The sequence below is a fragment of the Oncorhynchus kisutch genome, linkage group LG18 (assembly GCF_002021735.2).
Source record: "Oncorhynchus kisutch isolate 150728-3 linkage group LG18, Okis_V2, whole genome shotgun sequence".
Classification (NCBI taxonomy): domain Eukaryota; kingdom Metazoa; phylum Chordata; class Actinopteri; order Salmoniformes; family Salmonidae; genus Oncorhynchus; species Oncorhynchus kisutch.
In genome coordinates, this window is record NC_034191.2 from 39,507,569 (window position 1) to 39,529,023 (window position 21,455).

The 21,455-nt window shown below is 45.5% G+C and overlaps 1 protein-coding gene across 3 annotated transcripts in view; it reads left to right on the forward strand.

Moving 5' to 3' along the window:
* LOC109908933 (uncharacterized) overlaps positions 1-21,455 on the forward strand; it is a 56,095-nt gene that overhangs the window by 11,734 nt on the left and 22,906 nt on the right. The window contains exons 2-3 of one of the 3 annotated variants that reach the window (XM_020507737.2): positions 5,873-5,950; positions 13,307-13,704. In XM_020507737.2, coding sequence (XP_020363326.1) covers positions 5,902-5,950; positions 13,307-13,704 — 447 coding nt within the window. In that variant the 5' untranslated portion in view covers positions 5,873-5,901. Of the gene's footprint in view, positions 1-5,872; positions 5,951-8,309; positions 8,416-8,440; positions 8,734-13,306; positions 13,705-21,455 lie in introns of those variants that run through there. The other 2 variants (XM_031796024.1, XM_031796023.1) reach the window with 2 other exon arrangements.

A 21,455-nucleotide genomic window follows, 5' to 3' on the forward strand; every position in this document is an offset into this window, starting at 1 on the left:
AATTCAACAGCATAACAGACACTTGATCAATGAGTTCAACAGCATAACAGACACTTGATCAATGAATTCAACAGCATAACAGACACTTGATCAATGAGTTCAACAGCATAACAGACACTTGATCAATGAGTTCAACAGCATAACAGACACTTGATCAATGAATTCAACAGCATAACAGACACTTGATCAATGAGTTCAACAGCATAACAGACACTTGATCAATGAGTTCAACAGCATAACAGACACTTGATCAATGAGTTCAACAGCATAACAGACACTTGATCAATGAATTCAACAGCATAACAGACACTTGATCAATGAGTTCAACAGCATAACAGACACTTGATCAATGAGTTCAACAGCATAACAGACACTTGATCAAAGAGTTCAACAGCATAACAGACACTTGATCAATGAGTTCAACAGCACAACAGACACTTGTTCAAAGAGTTCAACAGCATAACAGACACTTGATCAATGAGTTCAACAGCATAACAGACACTTGATCAATGAGTTCAACAGCATAACAGACACTTGATCAATGAGTTCAACAGCATAACAGACACTTGATCAAAGAGTTCAACAGCATAACAGACACTTGATCAATGAGTTCAACATCATAACAGGCACTTGATCAATGAGTTCAACAGCATAACAGGCACTTGATCAAAGAGTTCAACAGCATAACAGGCACTTGATCAAAGAGTTCAACAGCATAACAGGCACTTGATCAATGAGTTCAACAGCACAACAGACACTTGTTCAATGAGTTCAACAGCACAACAGACACTTGATCAATGAGTTCAACAGCATAACAGACACTTGATCAATGAGTTCAACAGCACAACAGACACTTGTTCAATGAGTTCAACAGCACAACAGACACTTGATCAAAGAGTTCAACAGCATAACAGACACTTGATCAATGAGTTCAACAGCATAACAGACACTTGATCAATGAGTTCAACAGCACAACAGACACTTGATCAATGAGTTCAACAGCATAACAGACACTTGATCAATGAGTTCAACAGCACAACAGACACTTGATCAATGAGTTCAACAGCACAACAGACACTTGATCAAAGAGTTCAACAGCATAACAAACACTTGATCAATGAGTTCAACAGCACAACAGACACTTGCGTTAGAATAATGAAGTGCAGAGCATGATAGTAAAGATAACTTCAGAAGATTCACTTCAGAGTAGATGTCGGGAATTAGGACACAAAGTGATTTTTGTTGGATTTTACGTCTATGATTAGACTCTTGGTGGTTTTTCCCAGTCATACAACCTTTTGTTTTAACTAGGAATATAGCTTCATAATCCATTAATCCATTTTATTATGGCCTTAATGAGCCACATTATGGTTTGTTTTTTAATAACTGTTTTATGGAAAAGGAACACATCTGTTGATAAAACTACATCACTATAGAAAAGTACAGGCTGAGACTGAACCAAGTTAAAAATATACAACTCAAGCCTATAGTCAGTGAAAAATGCACATCTAGTGCAATTTTATTTCACTCACACAAACAGGCATACACCAATACAATCACACACAGACACACAGAACAAATACACAGAGCACACACAGATGCATGCACATGCGCACACACACACACACACACACACACACACACACACACACACACACACACACACACACACACACACACACACACACACACACACACACACACACACACACACACACACACACACACACACACACACACTCTGAAGCAACTGTCCAGCTGTTCTCTCCCGTTTTTGGGTTCTGTCAGCGCAAAGGTTGATTTCTATCCGTTGGCCGCGTCAGATAGCATAGCCGAGCTGAGAGCGCTCTCGGATGCACCTGGAGCAGCAGCACGAGCGATCCGACCAAAATGTGCCAAATTACAGGGCCTGAAGAGGCCTCTCACAGCCTATCCTTCATGATGATAAAGTGACATGTACCAGGAACATGGTTGAGTGCTCAGAGAACAGTACAGTGGGGCTCGGGGGAGGCTGCTACGCTTCAGCAGAGCCTCTTTATCCTGACTGTAACCTCAGAGTTAACCAGCTGTTGGCCCGTTTCCACCCCTCTCTCTCAAACAACCCAACAACTTGTACCCCCCCCCCCCACCCCCCACCCCCACCCCACAGACAAACACTATTAGAAACTACACTTAAGAGGTTTTGTGGGGGGGGGGAGAAAAGTTCATTCTTACCACAATCCTGTTTCTGGAATTCAGGAATTTCACAGCAAACAAGCGGTGGAGCCAAGAAAGTATGTTTGGGGTAGACCGGCAGGGCCGAGCGGTGCTCTGATGTCTTCATCGTAGGAAGAGACGTGGCTTTTAATGAGGTAATGCAGTACTGGAAACAGGCTCTGGAAGTGAAATGGGGGAGTTGTGGTGAGATATGTTTTTGAGGACACGGCTTGGAATAGGTCCAGGGCAATTTCTGCATTTCTCATGGCTGCAAAAAGTCCAGAGCAGATCATTAAACTTGGCTAATGAAGTAACTTTTGACTTCCATCACAGACATGAAGCATTATGATAGATGGAGAGAGGCCTCTATGGCCTGCGTCATGCCAACAGAAACACAAAGGCACGGTTCTTTGTTCCCAATATTGAAGATTTCAATTTGAACTCCTACACAACCCACAGAATGGTCCTCAGGACAATGACAGATTAGAGGGATTGCTTCATTCCCAGTAGATAAAGCCATTTCCTTGCTCTGTCATGCTGTGAAATTCTTTGCAAAACAAGCAAGTTGGAAGATTTTCGAACAGAAATGTCAAATTTCGGTGTCAAGAACTTTTCCCTCCGATACTTGACTTGGAGTACCCTAATCGCTGCCACTCGGCATACTTCCTCGATGATGTTTCGGCTGTGGAGTTTTTTTTAGGAGAGTCTTTACAATGTAGGACATCCCTGCTGTCTGCAGCTGTCTCGCGAAGAAGTGAAAGATATGGGTCAAGAGAGAGTGACGACCGGGGCAGGTGCCGAGGAAGTCAGGGCCCTATCTCCCAGCCATAAACAAACGCCTCACATCTAACACGGAGCGCTGAACCTTTCCTTGTCACAGTCTGTCATCCCCACATGTTTTAGGATGACTTCCATCATTCCTGTTCCCAAGAACGCAAAGGCTTCAAGCCACAATATGACTAATGCCCTGCACTCACATCTGCAGTCATGAAGTGCTTTGAAAGGCTTGCTATGGCACACATCCACTCTAGACCCACCCAATTTGCATACCGCCCCAACAGATCCATAGACGACGCAATCTCAATTGCACTCCACGCTGCCCTCACCCACCTAGATACAGTAAGAGGAGTACCTATAGTATGTGAGAATGCTGTTCATAGACTACAGCTCAGCATTCAACATCATTGTCCCCTCCACGCTCATCACCAAGCTTGGGGCCTTGGGACTGAGCACCTCCCTCGACAACTGGATCCTGGTCTTCCTGACGGGCTGACCCCAGGTGGTGAGGGTAGGCAACATCACCTCCACCATGCTGACCCTCAACACGGGAGCCCCACAGGGGTGTGTGCTTAGTCCCCTCCTGTACTTTCTGTTCACGATTCCAACACCATCATCAAGTTAGCTGACAACACGACTGTGGTAGGCCTGATCACCGGCAATGATGAGACTACAGGGAGGAGGTCAGTGACCTGGCAGTGTGGTGCCGGGACAAACTTCCCCTTAACATCAGTATGACCAAGGAGCTGATCGTGGACTACAGGATACTGGGAGGCGAGCACTCCCCCATCCATATCAACGGGGCTGTAGTGGAGCGGGTCGAGAGCTTCAAGTTCCTAAGTGTCCAAATCTCTAAGGACTTAAAATGGTCCACATGCACAACCCTCAGGAGGTTGAAAAGGTTTGGCATAGACTCTAAAATCCTCAAACGGTTGTACAGCTGCACTATTGAGAGTGTCTTGATTCGCTGCATCGCTGCCCTCGAACGCATGGCGTTACAGAAGGTGATGTGGACAGCCTAGTTCATCACTGGGGCTGAGCTCCCTGCCATCCAGGACCTCTATACCAGGCGGTGTGAAAGGAAGGCCTGGCAAAATCGTTAAAGACTCCAGCCACCCAAGCCATAGACTGTTCTCTATGCTTCTGCACAGCAGATCTGACACCAACAGGTTCCCGATCAGCTTCTATCCCCAAGCCATGAACCTGCTAAATAGCTAACAAAATGGCTTCATGGACTATCTGAGTTGACCCTTTATTTGTCTCTTTGCACACTCACAGGACTCTATACACTCACTGACAGTCTAACACACACACACACACACACACACACACACACACACACACACACACACACACACACACACACACACACACACACACACACACACACACACACACACACACACACAATCTTCATTTACGCTGCTGCTACTCTGTTTATCATATATCCTGATGCCTAGTCCCCCTACCCCTATACATATCTACCTATATCGATCCCGTATCCCTGCACATTGTAAATATGGTACTGGAAATTATCCTTTATATAACTTCTTACTTTCTCGTGTTCTTCTTCTTATTTGTTGTGTGTTTTTGTTCTACCTCGTGTTATTTTTAGTACAACATTGATATTGATTTTCTGCATTATTGGGTTTAGAGCTTGCAAGAAAAATGGCATTTCACTGTACTTGTGCCCGTGACATTAAAACGTGGAACTTGAACATTGCTCCTAAAGACCGCCGGCACCACAGCCCTGGTCCCCTGCCTCCACAGCACATACTCAACACACTGCTATAGAACCAGAGAAGAGCACATTCTTGTCTCACAGCCAAACATGACATAAATTATGTTTGTGTGTGTATGGAGAAAGAGAAAATCATTCTTCCACGCGGCAGTGTCTGCCCACCTCCTCCCTTCCTATTTCCCAAACAGCAACTTTCACGTTTCAGCCTTTTAATTGCTTTAGCTCCAAGTTCTGCTGTCCCCCCCCCTCTCCCTTTCTACACCTTCCTCTTTGAGTGAAAGGAGCGGAAGGCACTTCGGCGCTGATAAAGATCGCTTTTGGCTTCGCTCTGTCTAAACCAAAGAGTGGGCTTCACTGGACTGGAAATGTAACCGGAGAAAAGACCTTTCTGAATTCGAAGCTCTTGCAACTCTGGTACTTTCTCAGGTATTTGTTCCGTGTCTTTGTTTAAGAGGCCTCAGCAGTGTCACCCAACCAGTAGAGAGAATGTATCCATGGAACATCCACTGTGTGTGCTGTACAACTGGTGGAAAATAGCCACCTGGAAGCGATGAATGGTGAAAGAACACATTCTCTGCTAGTGCACATTGCAGAGACCTTGTTATAGTCCTGTAACGGCTGTTGGAGGAAGAAAGTGAGGACCAAGGTGCAGCGCGGTACGTGTTCATCCTTTTATTAATGGAACTGAACACTGATTAATGAGAACAACCAAAACAGTTCTGTCTGGTGCAGACACAAAAACATTAAGCAACTACCCACAAAACCCATGTGGGCAAGAGCTACCTAAGTATGGTTCTCAATCAGAGACAACGATAGACAGCTGTCCCTGATTGAGAACCATACCCGGCCAAAAACAAAGAAATACAAAAACATAGAAAAAGGAACATAGAATGCCCACCCTAGTCACACCCTGAACCAAAATAGAGAATAAAAGCCTCTCTATGGCCAGGGCGTGACAGTCCCATCAAAATGAAAGTACACTGTAAATGGGGGTCCAGGTCAGATTTACTTAGGTACACACTCTCTTGTGGGCAACGGATAGAAAAACCATGCTTTCTTCGCAGTGTTGTCTACCCTACAGTATGTCCTATGTTGCGCAATGACAACTGTATTTTGCTCATTTCTTTTGTGATGTTTTGGTTGATTGCCCTTTTGCAGGTTTCCACTTCCTGCGATACCATCACACCATGCCTGAGGGGGCGGGCCGAGGCAGCCAGAGAAAGCCCAGCAACCAAGGTCAGAGGTCAACACTGATACTCTCACACCTGTGACGCTATTGTTGTTTTAACGTCAGAGTATTCTATTCAACCTCAGATGTTTTAATATGCTCCATGTCAATGTAAAATCACATGGTCAATGTGTTCACCTTGTTTTGTTATTGTTACCGTAGCAGGTTCGCACTGTAGCTACAATATGGTAAAAGATGCACTCTGGGATCTTAAGAACAATACATGTGTAACCAATTGGATTCATAACATATCACACCAATTGCAAAATTTGTATGAAATCATACGAATTGCGAAATTCGCAGCATATTACACGAATTGGATGACATAGTGCACCAAAAACGGGGACCCCCCTTTGGCTGGTGAGCACCACTTTCAAAACGATTGGCTGAAAATGACACAAACGTTTAAGAGTGCATCTTTAATGATAGGGGTGGAAAGAACTCATTAATGAGATAGCACCATGAAGAGCCACCAAGGCTGATTGTTGGTGTAACATTGGAGCTCTTGTTAAGGGTGGGGAATTAGACTGCGTGTTTTGTATGCTGTAGACTAAATCTCTCTCTGCACGTATGATTATACACAACAAATAGGCTACAGAGCACGCCCAAGATAAGGGTGTCCGGTTAGCATACAAATGACAAAATGTCCAAATTGTCAAATTGACGAGAGGGAAGTGGAGAGACCATGGGAGGGCACTGAGCGTGACTATATTTAGGCCTTAGTTTGTCCCCCTTCCAAACCCCAGTTTTTCCCCAACAAAGAGAGTGCTTATATTAGCGGAGTCAATCATGACTGAAAATGTTGTGGAACTGCACAGACAATTTGGATTGTTTAAAGGGTGTTCACTTCTTATTGGAAAGTCCTCTGTAAACATAGGGAAGTTGGGAAGGCCTTAGAATGGCCTAGCTTTGGCCCGGCATTGTGAAGGGTCACAAGATAACATTTCTGGGATTTATTGTTACTGCATTGCACGGACATTTATTCCAACATAGAAAATACTGTTTCACATAATGCAGTAATATTATATTATACTCCTTTTATAGTTAAAAAAAAAATAATAATTGTGTTTTCATTTTTTATTTAAACAGGAAAGCCTTTTAGTCACTAAGGGGTCCACTAGAGTTTCACTCACTTCAGGGGGTCTCCTTACATGATGTTTTCTTTCAGGTTACAGTTACATTCTCCTCACTAATTTGTCCCGTCTAAAGCATTATCCTTCACTGACTGCCTGTCCCTCAGGTGTATTTAGCTCAAGTGAGAATGTTTGTTTTGCAGAATGCCCAGTGAGTTTCATCTAGATTAGCACAAAGAAACACAGCGTGCTTGTTCGTCTTACTCGCGGAGCCCAGTGGAGGCCCACCAGGCAGCCCACGGCACTTTTGGTCAAACAACATCTCACAGAGACTGAGCCAGAGGACAAGAGAGCTACTGTGTGGCCCTGTGAGCACTAGGTCAGCGTGACTTGGCCAGTTTGTGGTTAGTCAGCGAGGCAGGGACCAGGGTGACTCCCTACAAGTTTGTTGTTGCTGATCAATCAATCAAATTCATTTTTACATCAGCAGATGTCACAAAGTGCTATACAGAAACCCAGCCTAAAACACCAAACAGAGAGCAATGCTGTTGGAATCTGCTAATGACCCTTGAAAGTCCAACTAACACGTCTCTCACTGAGCTCATTTGCACTTTTCCCCTGTCGCCCCTAGCAACCGCACCGAAGTCAAGCGTGCTCTCAGCTAAAAACTGTGTGTTTTGGTTCCAACCACATCCTCTGATGGGTTGTCAGGTGCAGGCCTCGTTCAACACACACAGGCTGTTCTGTTATGTCAGCGAGCAGAGGACCATCTCTCCCCTAAACTATGTCATCTGTTTACCTTCTCTTTCTCAAAGGCCGTCTTTGACACACACACTGACTTGAAACTCCCCCAAATAATCAGTATTCCAAAACACCAAATAAGGTGAACGCAACATGAAAAGCCAGCATGTCCTTTTGGTTTTCTCTGCGGGGTCCAGAGCTTTTTTTCTGTTTCAGAAAGAGCAGAAAATAGCAACTGTGCCAAGCTTTCGCCTTCTCTCTGCCCTTGCTTCATCATTGGCTTGCACCCTGAGGTGTAGTAAAACTGGATTTTTTTTTTTAAATATAAAAAAAATCTCTCTCTCTCTCCCCTTCTCTCTCTCTGTCTCTCTCCTTCTCTCTCTCTGTCTCTCTCTCTCTCTCTCCTTCTCTCTCTCTCTCTCTCTCTCTCTCTCTCTCTCTCTCTCTCTGTCTCTCTCTCTCCCCTTCTCTCTCTCTGTCTCTCTCTCTCTCTCTCTCCTTCTCTCTCTCTCTCTCTCTCTCTCTCTCTCTCACACACACTCTGCATGTCTCTTGCTAACAATGACAGTTCCTGTCTCTGTAGTCTCTGTGGTCTCTGTAGTCTGTACAAAGTCAGACTCACAAAGTGCTCTAAGAGAGGCCATTGCCAGATGAACGAGGTGAGATGGAGGTGTGCTGTCTGGGGGGAAAAAACGATCAATTGTAATAACTGTTAGTTGAGTTGGCGTGTGGTTGACGTAACTGAGTTTGGTTGAACGGCGGGCGGGCGGTGGATCCAGGCCAGAGGGTTCAGTGTGGGGTGTGGAGCTGGCTGGTCAGTGGTCTGAGAACTCTGCCTGTATGGGACTGTAGCAGCAGCAGTGTGGTGAATTACTCTTTGATAGGGACATGGCTGTGGTTTTGGATCCCGTAGTTTCAACAGGCTGACCTCATGCGTTCTGGAGGCCAAGGGAGAGGCTGAGCTCACTCTTTAGCAGGTAGGGGACTGTTGCTGTTTGCTGGAGTAGGTCTCTAATAGATTATAACGGTCAGTAGATGAAGGCATGCCCCTGTTTGGCACTGCAGGAGACTTTTAGCACTGGTGATTGAGTTAGTAGGGCTGTCCTTAGCCCTCATTGGACCATTACTGGATAAATGGAAATAGTAGACTGTTCAAGGCCTCCACTGACCAGTGTGGTTATGCTTTATTTTACAGTGATATTTACCTGATTTGACTTTCTGGTTCCATGGTCAATTGCAATTACACAATTATGACCTACTAGCTCATTCTTGTTTTTATGGAATTACAACAAGCTCCGCTGCGTACCAGTTTGTAGCAGGTAGTATAACAATACTGTGTTTAATTGTTATATACTGTACCAGAAATGACCCGTTTCTGCAAAATAATGTCTTAACAAATACCAGGGAAATGGCAGCTGAAACAAATAAACCGCTGTACATAAACTCAGCAAAAAAATAAATGTGTTCTCACTGTCAACTGCGTTTATTTTCAGCAAACTTAACATGTGTAAATATTTGTATGAACATAACAAGATTCAACAACTGAGACATAAACTGAACAAGTTCCACAGACATGTGACTAACAGAAATGGAATAATGTGTCCCTGAACAAAGGGGGGAGGGGTCAAAATCAAAAGTAATAGTCAGTATCTGGTGTGGTCACCAGATGTATTAAGTACTGCAGTGCATATCCTCATGGACTGCAATAGATTTGCCAGTTCTTGCTGTGAGATGGGGGGGGGGGGGGGGGGGGGGGGGAGGGAATGGCCCTGCCCCTCACCCTCCGATCCAACAGGTCCCAGACATGCTCAATGGGATTGAGATCCGGGCTCTTCGCTGGCCATGGCAGAACACTGACATTCCTGTCTTGCAGGAAAACACGCACAGAATGAGCAGTATGGCTGGTGGCATTGTCATGCTGGAGAGTCATGTCAGGATCAGCCTGCAGGAAGGGTACCACATGAGGGAGGAGGATGTCTTCCCTGTAACGCACAACGTTGAGATTGCCAACAATGAGAACAAGCTCAGTCTGATGATGCTGAGACACACCGCTCCAGACCATGACGGACCCTCCACCTCCAAATCGATCCCATTCCAGAGTACAGGCCTCAGTGTAACACTCATTCCTTCGACGATAAACGCGAATCCAACCATCACCCCTGGTGAAACGTCAGTGAAGAGCACTTTTTGCCAGTCCTGTCTGATCCAGCGACGGTGGGTTTATGCCAATAGGCGACGTTGTTGCCGGTGATGTCTGGTGAGGACCTGCCTTACAACTGGCCTATAAGCCCGCAGTCCAGCCTCTCTGAGCACTGATGGAGGGATTGTGCATTCCTGGTGTAACTCGGGCAGTTGTTGTTTCCATCCTGTACCTGTCCCGCAGGTGTGATGTTTGGATGTACCGATCCTGTGCAGGTGTTGTTACACGCGTTCTGCCACTGCGAGGATGATCAGCTGTCCACCCTGTCTCCCTGTAGTGCTGTCTTAGGAGTCTCACAGTACGCACATTGCAATTTATTGCCCTGGCCACATCTGCAGTCCTCATGCCTCCTTGTAGCATGCCTAAGGCATGTTCACGCAGATGAGCAGGGACCCTGGGCATCTTTCTTTAGGTGTTTTTCAGAGTCAGTAGTAAGGCCTCTTTAGTGTCCTAAGCTTTCATAACTGTGATCTTAATTGCCTACCATCTGTAAGCTGTTAATGTCTTAACGACCGTTCCACAGGTGCATGTTCATTAATTGTTTATAGTTCATTGAACAAGCATGGGAAACAGTGTTTAAACCCTCTACAATGAAGATCTGTGAAGTTGTTTGGATTTTTACAAATTATCTTTGAAGGACAGGGTCCTGAAAAAGGGAAGTTTCTTTCTTTGGTGAGTTTAACTACTATGACTGTTGGGTAGGTTAGTGTGCACAGGACTGGTCACCTCAGATATGGCTTTGGCCATATATCCTGCGTTAGTACAATAATGTTAACATGTTTAACCCTGATTGTGGCAGTATTATTTAGAGTATTACTCAGAGTATCCACTCCAGACCTTTGGGCTCCCTCTCCGACCTTTTCTCTGATCTCATCTCAGCCCACGTCTGTGTTTTGGTGGGCTGTCTTAAACATTTTGACGCCAGGGAAAATACTGCGATTGTATATACCTACTGTGGAGCAGCTTTGGTGATACGTCAGTGTAGAAAAATCTTCCTGAATGTTCCACTTGAGCCCACATGGGTCTCTTGAGTTGAATCCATTCTACTCTCATGACTCAATTGCCAGTTTTCCCCAAAAATATTTGATTACGGTGACATTACTGTGTAAAAGAGGATTAGTTGAATCAACAAAATCCTACTCAGCCATGATTAAAGGGTTCCAAAAGGTTCCTCCGGCTGTTCCCATAGGAGAACCCTTTTTGGTTCCAGGTAGAACTCTCTCAAAAAGGTTCTCTAAAGGCTTCTCCTATAGGGACAGCTGAAGAACTCTTTTAGGTTCCAGATAGCATCTTTATTTCTAAGAGTGTTCGTTTTTCTGAATGGGAGTGTTGGAAAACGACAGCGGCCGCCCAGGCTCCAGGGAGAGGATAAAGACAATGGGTCAGGTATCAGCTTTGACGAGAGCAATATAGCACTGTGTAATGCAGTGATTTGACTTATGACCATGGAAACTCTATCCATATACACATATTGCAAGTTTATAGTCTGTGTTAGCCTCAAATAAGGTAATTCCCAATTGGGCAGCCGTGAGGTTGAAAATTAAACTTTGGACACTCTCCATGGAAAAGATTCATTGTGTAAAATGTCAGCAATTAGAAAGTATAGTAAGATTTTGGAGCAATTATACTGATTATATCATTTTTCTATATAATTATTGGTAATGATGCATCTGCCCTTTTGCAGTCAAGTGTCTTAACATAAATATCCAGTGTGTTTATAGAATAAGGGCTGTTTGACCTCCTTTTAACCGATTGTAAAAACAAACCAATTTTTTTTTTAAGTGAATGAATCCTTGATTATAATAAAATTGACTTTAATAGGATAGTTTATCATAATTGATCTTTTTGTTTCCTGAAGTGATACGATTTTTTTTCCTGCACACGTGCACAAGGAGTCTCACCCGGCATCTTACTAAATGGAGATTACCCCCAGTCAAGCATTCACATCTATGTTAAGCTGGAGGGCATATTCTGTTGTCTTTCTCTATTTTCTCTACTGAAGCCAAGTCATTTTCCATCCATATAAGACTGGAGTCATTCTACTGCTTTTCTTGGAATCAGCCCAACGTAGATAAACACTGCCCTTCAAGCAGCTCATGAGTTTACTTAAATCAAATTCAGACAATTAATTCTGCCAAAATGCTTCAGAATCGTATGTGAATGTCCTCGAGCAAGGAAACCCACGGTGAATCCCTGCAACAGCTAATGGTTAAATGAAGCGTCTTAAAAATGGAGATACACACCTCGGTCACAGACAAATAAGGGATTCCTGATTACATGGTGGGATTCGGGTAACACGTTAAGAAGAAAACAGTGGCCCTGGATTCTGTTGTTGATGGCATACAGTAGCTAAATAAGGAGTTGTTGTTTTCGTTGTCGTCATGTAAAGTTTCGTGAGCGAGAGAGGGCATGTACCAGTCCTTTAAACTGAACCATTATGCCGCAGGAAGTGATGGATTGTTCCTCTCGGTTGGCCCTCCCTTTCTAAAGTGGGCAACCATTGTAGCACCACAAGTTCTACATTTTACGCTCGACACAATGAAACTATTTCTTCGTAGCCTGGGCTTATTTCATGCTCATTTACCATGACAACCAGTCTATTTTCTCTCAAATTGTTTGATTGCAGACAGAACCTTTCCCTGTCTAGTGTTCTGTTTCCTGTGTTCAATTGGCCTTGCCTGACAACGCTGAGATGGTCCTAATAAAGGGGGTCACTGGGGCCTCAACGAATTTAGTCCACCCACCGGCAGATCAAGCTGGGGGGAGGAAATTGGTCTCTCTGTTTCCTGTTAGCCCTGAATTGGCTTTGTGTGTTTTTGCACAAAAGTGCAGGAGGTTGCCAGAACAAGAAGATTGACAGCGAGATTGTAGCAACCAAACTGTGAAAAAAAGAGAAGGTTTTCTCGTAATTATACCTTTTTTTTGACACCCCTTGTTTCCTGCATGGCAGCTTTGTGGTCATGTTCAGAGGAACACAAAGTAAGTTGTTCAGTCAGCCTGCTCTGACTTTCATGGCAGAAACCAACCTACATATTAGTGTTGTAGCTGTACTGTAAGTATTTTGTCTAATTCTTCCCCAAAAGAAGAAGGCAAAGTGTTCTAGCACCTGTGTCAACCAATTTCCCAACTGCTGCTGGCAGCCCAACCTGGTCATTTGAACTGATTTCTTTTAATAGACTTCAGCGAAGTGTGAAAGTGATCCAAGAAAAGCCTGTCAGGTTAAAACAGTCCTGTGTGGTTGGTTGGTTGTTTGGTTGGTTGGTTGGAGTAGTTGTGTGTTGATTTATGTTGACATGACATTGACCGCCTCCTCCTTTTCTCTCCATCTTCTCCCTTCTCCCCTCACTCAGCTGCCAAGCGCCCCTCCTCCGTGTCCTCCCTGAGCAGCATTGTGGGTAGGATGACCTCGTCGGAGCGCGCCTCCCGCGGGAGCTGCACCTCGGTCAACACGGTGTGCTCGGACAGCGACCGCACGGCCAGCCTCAGCTCCTCTGCCTCCTCCGTCTCCCTGCAGGACGGACACTCTTCCTCCTCGCTGCCCTACGGGGCCGTGCCTGCCTACCCTTCCTCGCCGCAGCGCAACGGCTCCGACATCAGCCTGGACCTCACTCCTCTCTCCCAACTCCCAGCGGGGGTAAACCCTGCCACCGCCGCGTCCCTGCCCAAGCTGTCTCGCTTGGAGAGGGTGGCGCTGGAGATAGTGGAGACAGAGCAGGCATACGTGAGGGACCTGAAGAGCATCGTAGAGGTAAGAAAGAAACGCTCCCCTCCAAAAAACTCTCCTTTCCTGTGAACAATGCTTTCATCCCCTCTTCGTTCGGTGGCCATCTTGGAGCCCTGTCTGGCCTCCCCTTGTGCCTCTGTAGCTCCATCCATCAGTGGCCCAGGTGGAACACAAGGAGGGCAAGAGGAGGGCATGGCACAGGATGAAAGCAGCAGTAAATCCAAGTCATTACTTCAAAAGAGTGTTTCACACTCTTATCCGATAGGGTCAGCTGGCCTGCGACAATGAGGAGTCTGTGACTGATCTCTCTCTCTCTCTCTCTCTCTCTCTCTCTCTCTCTCTCTCTCTCTCTCTCTCTCTCTCTCTCTCTCTCTCTCTCTCTCTCTCTCTCTCTCTCTCTCTCTCTCTCTCTCTCACACACACACACACACACACACACACACACACACACACACACACACACACACACACACACACACACACACACACACACAGAGGGAGAATTAGTCTGATAAGGAACAGAGTGGGGTTTTTGAGTCAGGGGCCCTCTGAGTGGACGGCCGTCAACACTTTTATCATATTGCCCTTGGAAGCGGATGGATTTAGCTGTGGCCTCTAGTAACTCCCCATCCCGGGTCCGGGAGCCTAATCATTGACTGCCACTAATTAGCATAACGCAACGGACATAAATATTCCTAGAAAATATTCCTATTCATGAAAATCACAAGTGAAATATATTGAGACACAGCTTAGCCTTTTGTTAATCACCCTGTCATCTCAGATTTTCAAGCATTTGTGTAAGTTTATCGATAGCCTAGCATAGCATTTTGTCCAGCTAGCAGCAGGTAACTTGGTCACGGAAATCAGAAAAGCAATCAAATTAAATTGTTTACCTTTGATGAGCTTTGGATGTTTTTACTCACAATTGGTTTTTCAGTAGGACCGATTGGAATAATGTCTACCTCTGTATTTTACACAAGAATCACTCTGGGAGCCATCAGGTGACCAGTTGCGTAATGTAGCCGCTTACGGGTATTCTTCAACATAAATGCGTAAAACTACTTCACAATGCTGTAGACACCTTGGGGTGTCTTTTTCTCGGAGAAAAAGTAATCTGGTTGATAGCCCATTCACTGCTCAATAGGGACGCATTGGAACGCAAGAGCTTTCAAAAGATGAGTCACTTCCGGATTGGATTTTTCTCAGGCTTTCGCCTGCAATATCAGTTCTGTTATATTCACAGACAATATTTTTACAATTTTGGAAACTTTAGAGTGTTTTCTATCCTAAGCTGTCATTTATATGCATATTCTAGCATCTTGTCCTGACAAAATATCCCGTTTACTACGGGAATGTTATTTTTCCAAAAATGAAAATACTGCCCCCTAGTCACAAAAGGGTATTAAGACAGGTCAGGAATCAGGAGTCTCTCTACGGGACTGAGGAGGAAAACAGAAGACAGTCTTAAAGGAAGTGACATCACTTTAATGGCTAATTTTATGGGAGGCCAGCACTCCCTTGAAAAAGTAATTAGGAACTCTTTTCCTCGTTTAAGGTTAGTTTGACGTTTACATGTAGGGTAGCAGTTAGGGTAAAAGCCAATTTATTCTTGATCCAAAAATGTGGTCGGAGGTTGCATATGGAGGGTGTGAAGCAATTGTGGAGCTCACGAATGCATGCAGAGGCCAAATCAAGCTCTGTAATGCATCTTCGTGCGCCTCTCAAATTTTGTAACAATGCGGAGAGCTCTGTATTAGCTCCGCATTGACGTGACTGATTGACAGTAGGTGAGGGCGTGAGGTCCTGTCTAAACACAAACTCACTTCCCTGACAACTTCCTTCACAACAGCTCTGCTCCGCTAAGCACAGGAATTATGAAAGCCCTGTCTAATACACACAAATCTAAAGGGGTGAATGAGAATATGTACATATAAGTATATGGATGAGCGATAGCCGAGTAGCATAGGCAAGGTGCAATAGATGGAATAATATACAGTATAATATACAGTATGTACATGTGATATGAGTAATGTAAGATATGTAAACATGATTAAAGTGGCATTATTTAAAGTGGCATTGTTTAAAGTGACTAGTGGTCCATTTATTAAAGTGGCCAGTGATTGGGTCTCAATGTAGGCAGCATCATCTCTGAGTTAGTGAATGCTGTTTAGCAGTCTGATTGTCACGATCGTCGTATGAAGCGGACCAAAATGCAGCGTGGTATGTGTTCATGATGATTTTTTAATAACAGAAAACACTGAATACAAACTATACAAAAACAATAAACGAAATAACGACCATGAAGCTATAATGAGAACTGTGCTGACACAAGCAACTAACATAGACAATCACCCACAGGCTACCTAAGTATGATTCTCAATCAGAGACAACTAATGACACCTGCCTCTGATTGAGAACCATACTAGGCCGAAACATAGAAATCCCAAAATCATAGAAAAACAAACATAGACTGCCCACCCCAACTCACGCCCTGACCATACTAAATAATGGCAAAACAAAGGAAATAAAAGGTCAGAACGTGACACTGATGGCCTTGAGATAGAAGCTGTTTTTCAGTCTCTCGGTCCCTGCTTTGATGCACCTGTACTGACCTCGCTTTCTGGATGTTAGCGGGCTGAACAGTCTGTGTCTTGGGTGGTTGTTGTCCTTGATGATCTTTTTGGCCTCCTGTGACATCGGGTGTTGTAGGTGTCCTGGAGGGCAGGTAGTTTGCCCCCGGTGATGCGTTGTGTAGACCGCACCACCCTCTGGAGAGGGTTGCGGTTGAGGGCGGTGCAGTTGCCGTACCAGGCTGTGATACAGCCCGATAGGATGCTCTCGATTGTGCATCTGTAAAAGTTTGTCAGGGTTTTGGGTGACAAGCCAAATTTCTTCAGCCTCCTGAGGTTGAAGAGGCGCTGTTGCGCCTTCTTCACCACGCTGTCTGTGTGTGTGGACCATTTCAGTTTATCGGTGATATGTACACCAAGGAACATAAAACTTTCCACCTTCTCCACTGCTGTCCCTTCGATGTGGATAGGGGGTGTCCCCTCTGCTGTTTCCTGAAATCCATGATTATCTCCTTTGTTTTGTTGACATTGAGTGGGAGGTTGTTTTCCTGACACCACACTCCAAGTGCCCTCAGGCATCCCTGTAGGCTGTCTCGTCGTTGTTGGTAATCAAGCCCACTACTGTGTCGTCTGCAAACTTTATGATTGAGTTGGAGGCGTGCATGGCCACGCAGTCGAGGGTGGACAGGGAGTACAGGAGGGGGCTGAGCACGCACCCTTGTGGGGCCCCAGTGTTGAGGGTCAGCCAAGTGGAGATGTTGTTTCTTACCTTCACCACCTGGGGGTGGCGCGTCAGGAAGCCCAGTACCCAATCCAGTACCCAATCTCATCATCAAGCCTCCAGCTTGATGATGAGCTTGTGAACCTGTTGGGGCGGGATGCAAGCAGTTATCTTTGCCTTCTTGGGTACAGGAACAATGGTACCCATCTTGAAGCATGTGGGGACAACAGACTGGGATAGGGAGCAATTGAATAAGTCCCTAAAAACAGCTGTTCTGCGGACGCTCTGAGGACGCGGCTAGGTATGCCGTCTAGGCCAGCAGCCTTGCGAGGGTTAACATGTTTAACTTCTTGCGTCGAGCCATCCCGGATCCGGGATCGTGAATACAGCCTCAAGCTCATTACCATAACGCAATGTTAACTATTCATGAAAATCGCAAATGAAATGAAATTAATATGCTAGCTCTCAAGCTTAGCCTTTTGTTAACAACACTGTCATCTCAGATTGTCAAAATATGCTTCTCAACCATTGCAAAATAAGCATTTGTGTAACAGCTAGCGCGGCTAGCGTAGCATTTAGCGTTAGCATCAGCAGACAACATTTTCACAAAAAACAGAAAATCATTCAAATAAAATCATTACATTTGAAGAACTTCAGATGTTTTCAATGACGAGACTCTCAGTTAGATAGCAAATGCTCAGTTTTTCCTGAAAGATAATTTGTTTAGGAGAAATTGCTCCGTTTGGTGCGTCACGTTTGGCTACCAAAAAAACCCGAAAATTCAGTCTTCAAAACGCCAAATTATTTTCCAAAATAACTCCATAATATCGACTGAAACATGGTAAACGTTGTTTAGAATCAATCCTCAAGGTGTTTTTCACATATCTCTTCATGATATATCGTTCGTTGAAAGCCTCCTCTCTCCTCTCAATCACTGGATGACTGCGTGCAGCTTGTAGATTACGCACCAATTTAGACAAAGGACACCGGGCGGACCCCTGGTAAATGTTATGCCTACAAATACGTCACAATGCTGCAGACACCTTGGAGAAACGATAGAAAGGGCAGGCTCATTCCCGGCGCATTCACAGCCATATAAGGAGACAATGGAAAACAGAGCTTCAAAAATTCTGCCCATTTCCTGGTTGAAGTTTCATCTTGGTTTCGCCTGTAGCATGAGTTCTGTGGCACTCACAGATAATATCTTTGCAGTTTTTTCAAAGCTGCCAATTATATGCATAGTCGAGCGGGCACGTTTTTTTATCCATAAATTAAAAGAGCGCCCCCTATCGCATCAGCCACGGAGAAGGAGAGGGGAGGTGCGCAGTCCTTGTTAGCGGGCCATGGCGGTGGCACTGTATTATCCTCATAGCGGGCAAAGAAGGTGTTGTGATTTCATTTAGACCCTGTCACATACCTCTCGTGTCTGAGCCGTTGAATTGCGTCTCCACCTTGTCCCTGTACCGGCATTGCATGGTTAAGGGGTTCTGCTTTGCTTTGATGTGGAGAGAGGGGGAACGTTGCCAATGCTGCCCATTAGCAGGTGGAGATCAGCAGGTGATGCAATCAGCGCTCTGGGAGAACGGTGCTGAGAGCGGAGGAGAAATGTGCTTCTGTGCGTGGTTGAGAGAGAGAGAGAGAGAGAGAGAGAGAGAGAGAGAGAGAGAGAGAGAGAGAGAGAGAGAGAGAGAGAGAGAGAGAGAGAGAGAGAGAGAGAGAGAGAGAGAGAGAGAGAGAGAGAGAGAGAGAGAGAGAGAGAGAGAGAGAGAGAGAGAGAGAGAGAGAGAGAGAGAGAGAGAGAGACAGACAGAGAGACAGACAGAGAGAGAGAGAGAGTTCTTCAGGACATATCATGGTGGGTGTGTGGGGTATGCATTAGAGGTTCGAGAATGCCTGAAATGTAACCCCCTTTTTGAAGCTCAGCCTTTTAAGAGCCAGTAAAACGAGCAGGCATTTGACAGAGCTGGTCTGTGCAGGGATGCCTTACAGAACAAATGTTCATACATTTGTTTATGCGGGACAGGGATTTGGGACAGAGCGCAGCTGTGGACATCTGAGTTGATGGAATGGAGTTAGTTGTCGGTTGTCCCAGACTGCTGACTGTGTGACTGCTGACTGTGTGACTGCTGACACATGTGATGTCTATCGGCTCGAGCGTGCGTTAGGCTCAGCCTTTACAGCTATGGAAATCTGGTTTTGATCCAGGGATGATGTCAAAGTTGCAGTGGTAATAAGAACCAAGTATGATGATTGGAGTCAGTGTGTGTGTGTGTGTGTGTGTGTGTGTGTGTGTGTGTGTGTGTGTGTGTGTGTGTGTGTGTGTGTGTGAACAGTTTATTAGCTTGCCTTCTCATGTTTGTGCATGCGTGAGCTCCCATATGTATTTGCTCATATAGGTCTTGAATGTGCAGTATACAGTATGTTGCAAGACACAGGAGGAGAAAGGTGGAGAGAAAATTGGGAGAGCCAGGGAGAGCGAAGCCCCCTTTCGTTCTCGTTGTACTCCTGCCAAATAGGACAGGAAATTGGGGGGTGGGGGTTTAGGGGGAACGGAGCGTTTTTTTGCCTCTCCTTGGCTGTAACCCCCCCAGTTTGGGGCACATGCGGAGGGGATGGAGGGGCCCTCGCAGGCAGCACAGAGGGACAAACTCCTTTCTCCAAACTCTGACCTAGTTTCTCAGACAAAGAGACCAAAACCTGCCGGCTGCTCCAGCTTCTCGATCTCTCTCTCTCTTGCTTTCATTCTAGCTGTCTTTCTTCCCTTTCACAGTGAAGCATGTATCTCTTTCTCAGTCCTTTCTGTTCTTGTGCTCTCCTGCGTTTTAACCCTCTTATGTCTCAATTTCCCCCTCAATTTCCCCCTCCTTCCTCATTTTTCCGGTCTTCTCCTCGCTTCTTCTGTCAACTTCTCACTCATCCATCTGTCTCTTGCTCTCCTCCTCTCTTCTCGCTATGGGTCCTCCTTGCACTCCGAAAGGAGTGTGTGTGTGCCTGCCTGCGTATGTGTGTCTGTCTCTCTGTCTGTGTGTGTGTGTGTGTGTGTGTGTGTGTGTGTGTGTGTGTGTGTGTGTGTGTGTGTGTGTGTGTGTGTGTGCCTGCCTGCGTATGTGTGTCTGTCTCTCTGTCTGTGTGTGTGTGTGTGCCTGCCTGCGTATGTGTGTCTGTCTCTCTGTCTGTGTGTGTGTGTAAGTGTGTGCCCGAGGGGGAATTCTTGTTCACCCGTGACTGTCTGTAAGTCGACAGTAATTACAGTGCCAGTGTTCCCTTGCCTTTAAAAGGTGATGAATGTGGCGGAGCCCCCCTTATTTTTCGTCTCACTTTGCCCCACCTCGGCCTGTTTGCTTTTCCCAGAACCCCGGTGGCTCTGGAAACAAACACAACTGGAGACAAAGAAAAAAAAACATTTTACCATCCAGGAATGTACCCTAGGAGCGCTCCACTCTGCTCGGGCTCTATCAGGGTTAGGGTACATTGAAGCCCCCTTCCTGGTCATAACGCCCTGCCATCCCCACCTCCCACCCCCCTGTACTCTCACGCATACTTTGTCTGTTTGCTTATTTAAACCTGTTTATTTTTGCAATTAAATTGGCTTCATCCTAATTTAGCCCCTCTTTGTTTTTGTGTTGTTGGCTCGTTCTCGCGGGTCTCTAGGTGGACCGCGGCCGCCCTCACGGTTACTCAGATCTCTCTGTTAAACTCAGACCAACAGAATGAACAGCAACCCTGGATAGGGATCCTCTGTGGTTTCTCCATCGGGTTGGCATCTGGAGAGAGAGTTGTCTGTAGGATGTGGCTTTATCAGATGGGCTTGTTGGCCACTTAAAAAACATGCTGATTACGGGACTATTGGACCCTGGAGGCCTCTGATAAAGTGCTGACAGCTAGCCTATGTAAGGTATTTTAGCCTAACTAATGAACACTACATTGAAGATGGTAGACTTGGAGAGTACTGTGCTCTGGGCCTGTGGATTGGCCAGACACATTTTGAAGCCCCCGCCTTTCTTAAGGCCCAGGTCGGAATGCTCTCTTCCAGGTTTCGCGGAGCAACGTGCCCTGTGGGTGGTGGTACTCGGGATGTTAGTCTGTGTTTTTAGGGGGGGGGGGGGGGGGGGGCATATCATACTCATGAGACTGGAGCATGGCTTTATTTCCCAGGTCAGAGAGAGGAGCACGAAAGGAAAATTAACAATATTGTAACAACGAGGCCTTTACCACTGCATTAATTGCCAGGTTTGCTTTCTTGGGCTTCTCGGTGCGTTTACAGTAAGGATTGATGTAGGGCTCAAGTATCCGTTTTTTTCTCACAAAGAAAGCCTTGATGATTATTCAATTACAAATGACCGTAAGACAGCTATCAGAGAATCATTTGGAAGATCTAAAGCTACCACGCTGGGGAGGGACGAAGAAGGTACTTTTGTCCATTTGAGCAACTATGCTTAGGCATTTGGTGTTATGAAGTCAGAAACAAACAAACTTGAAGTATG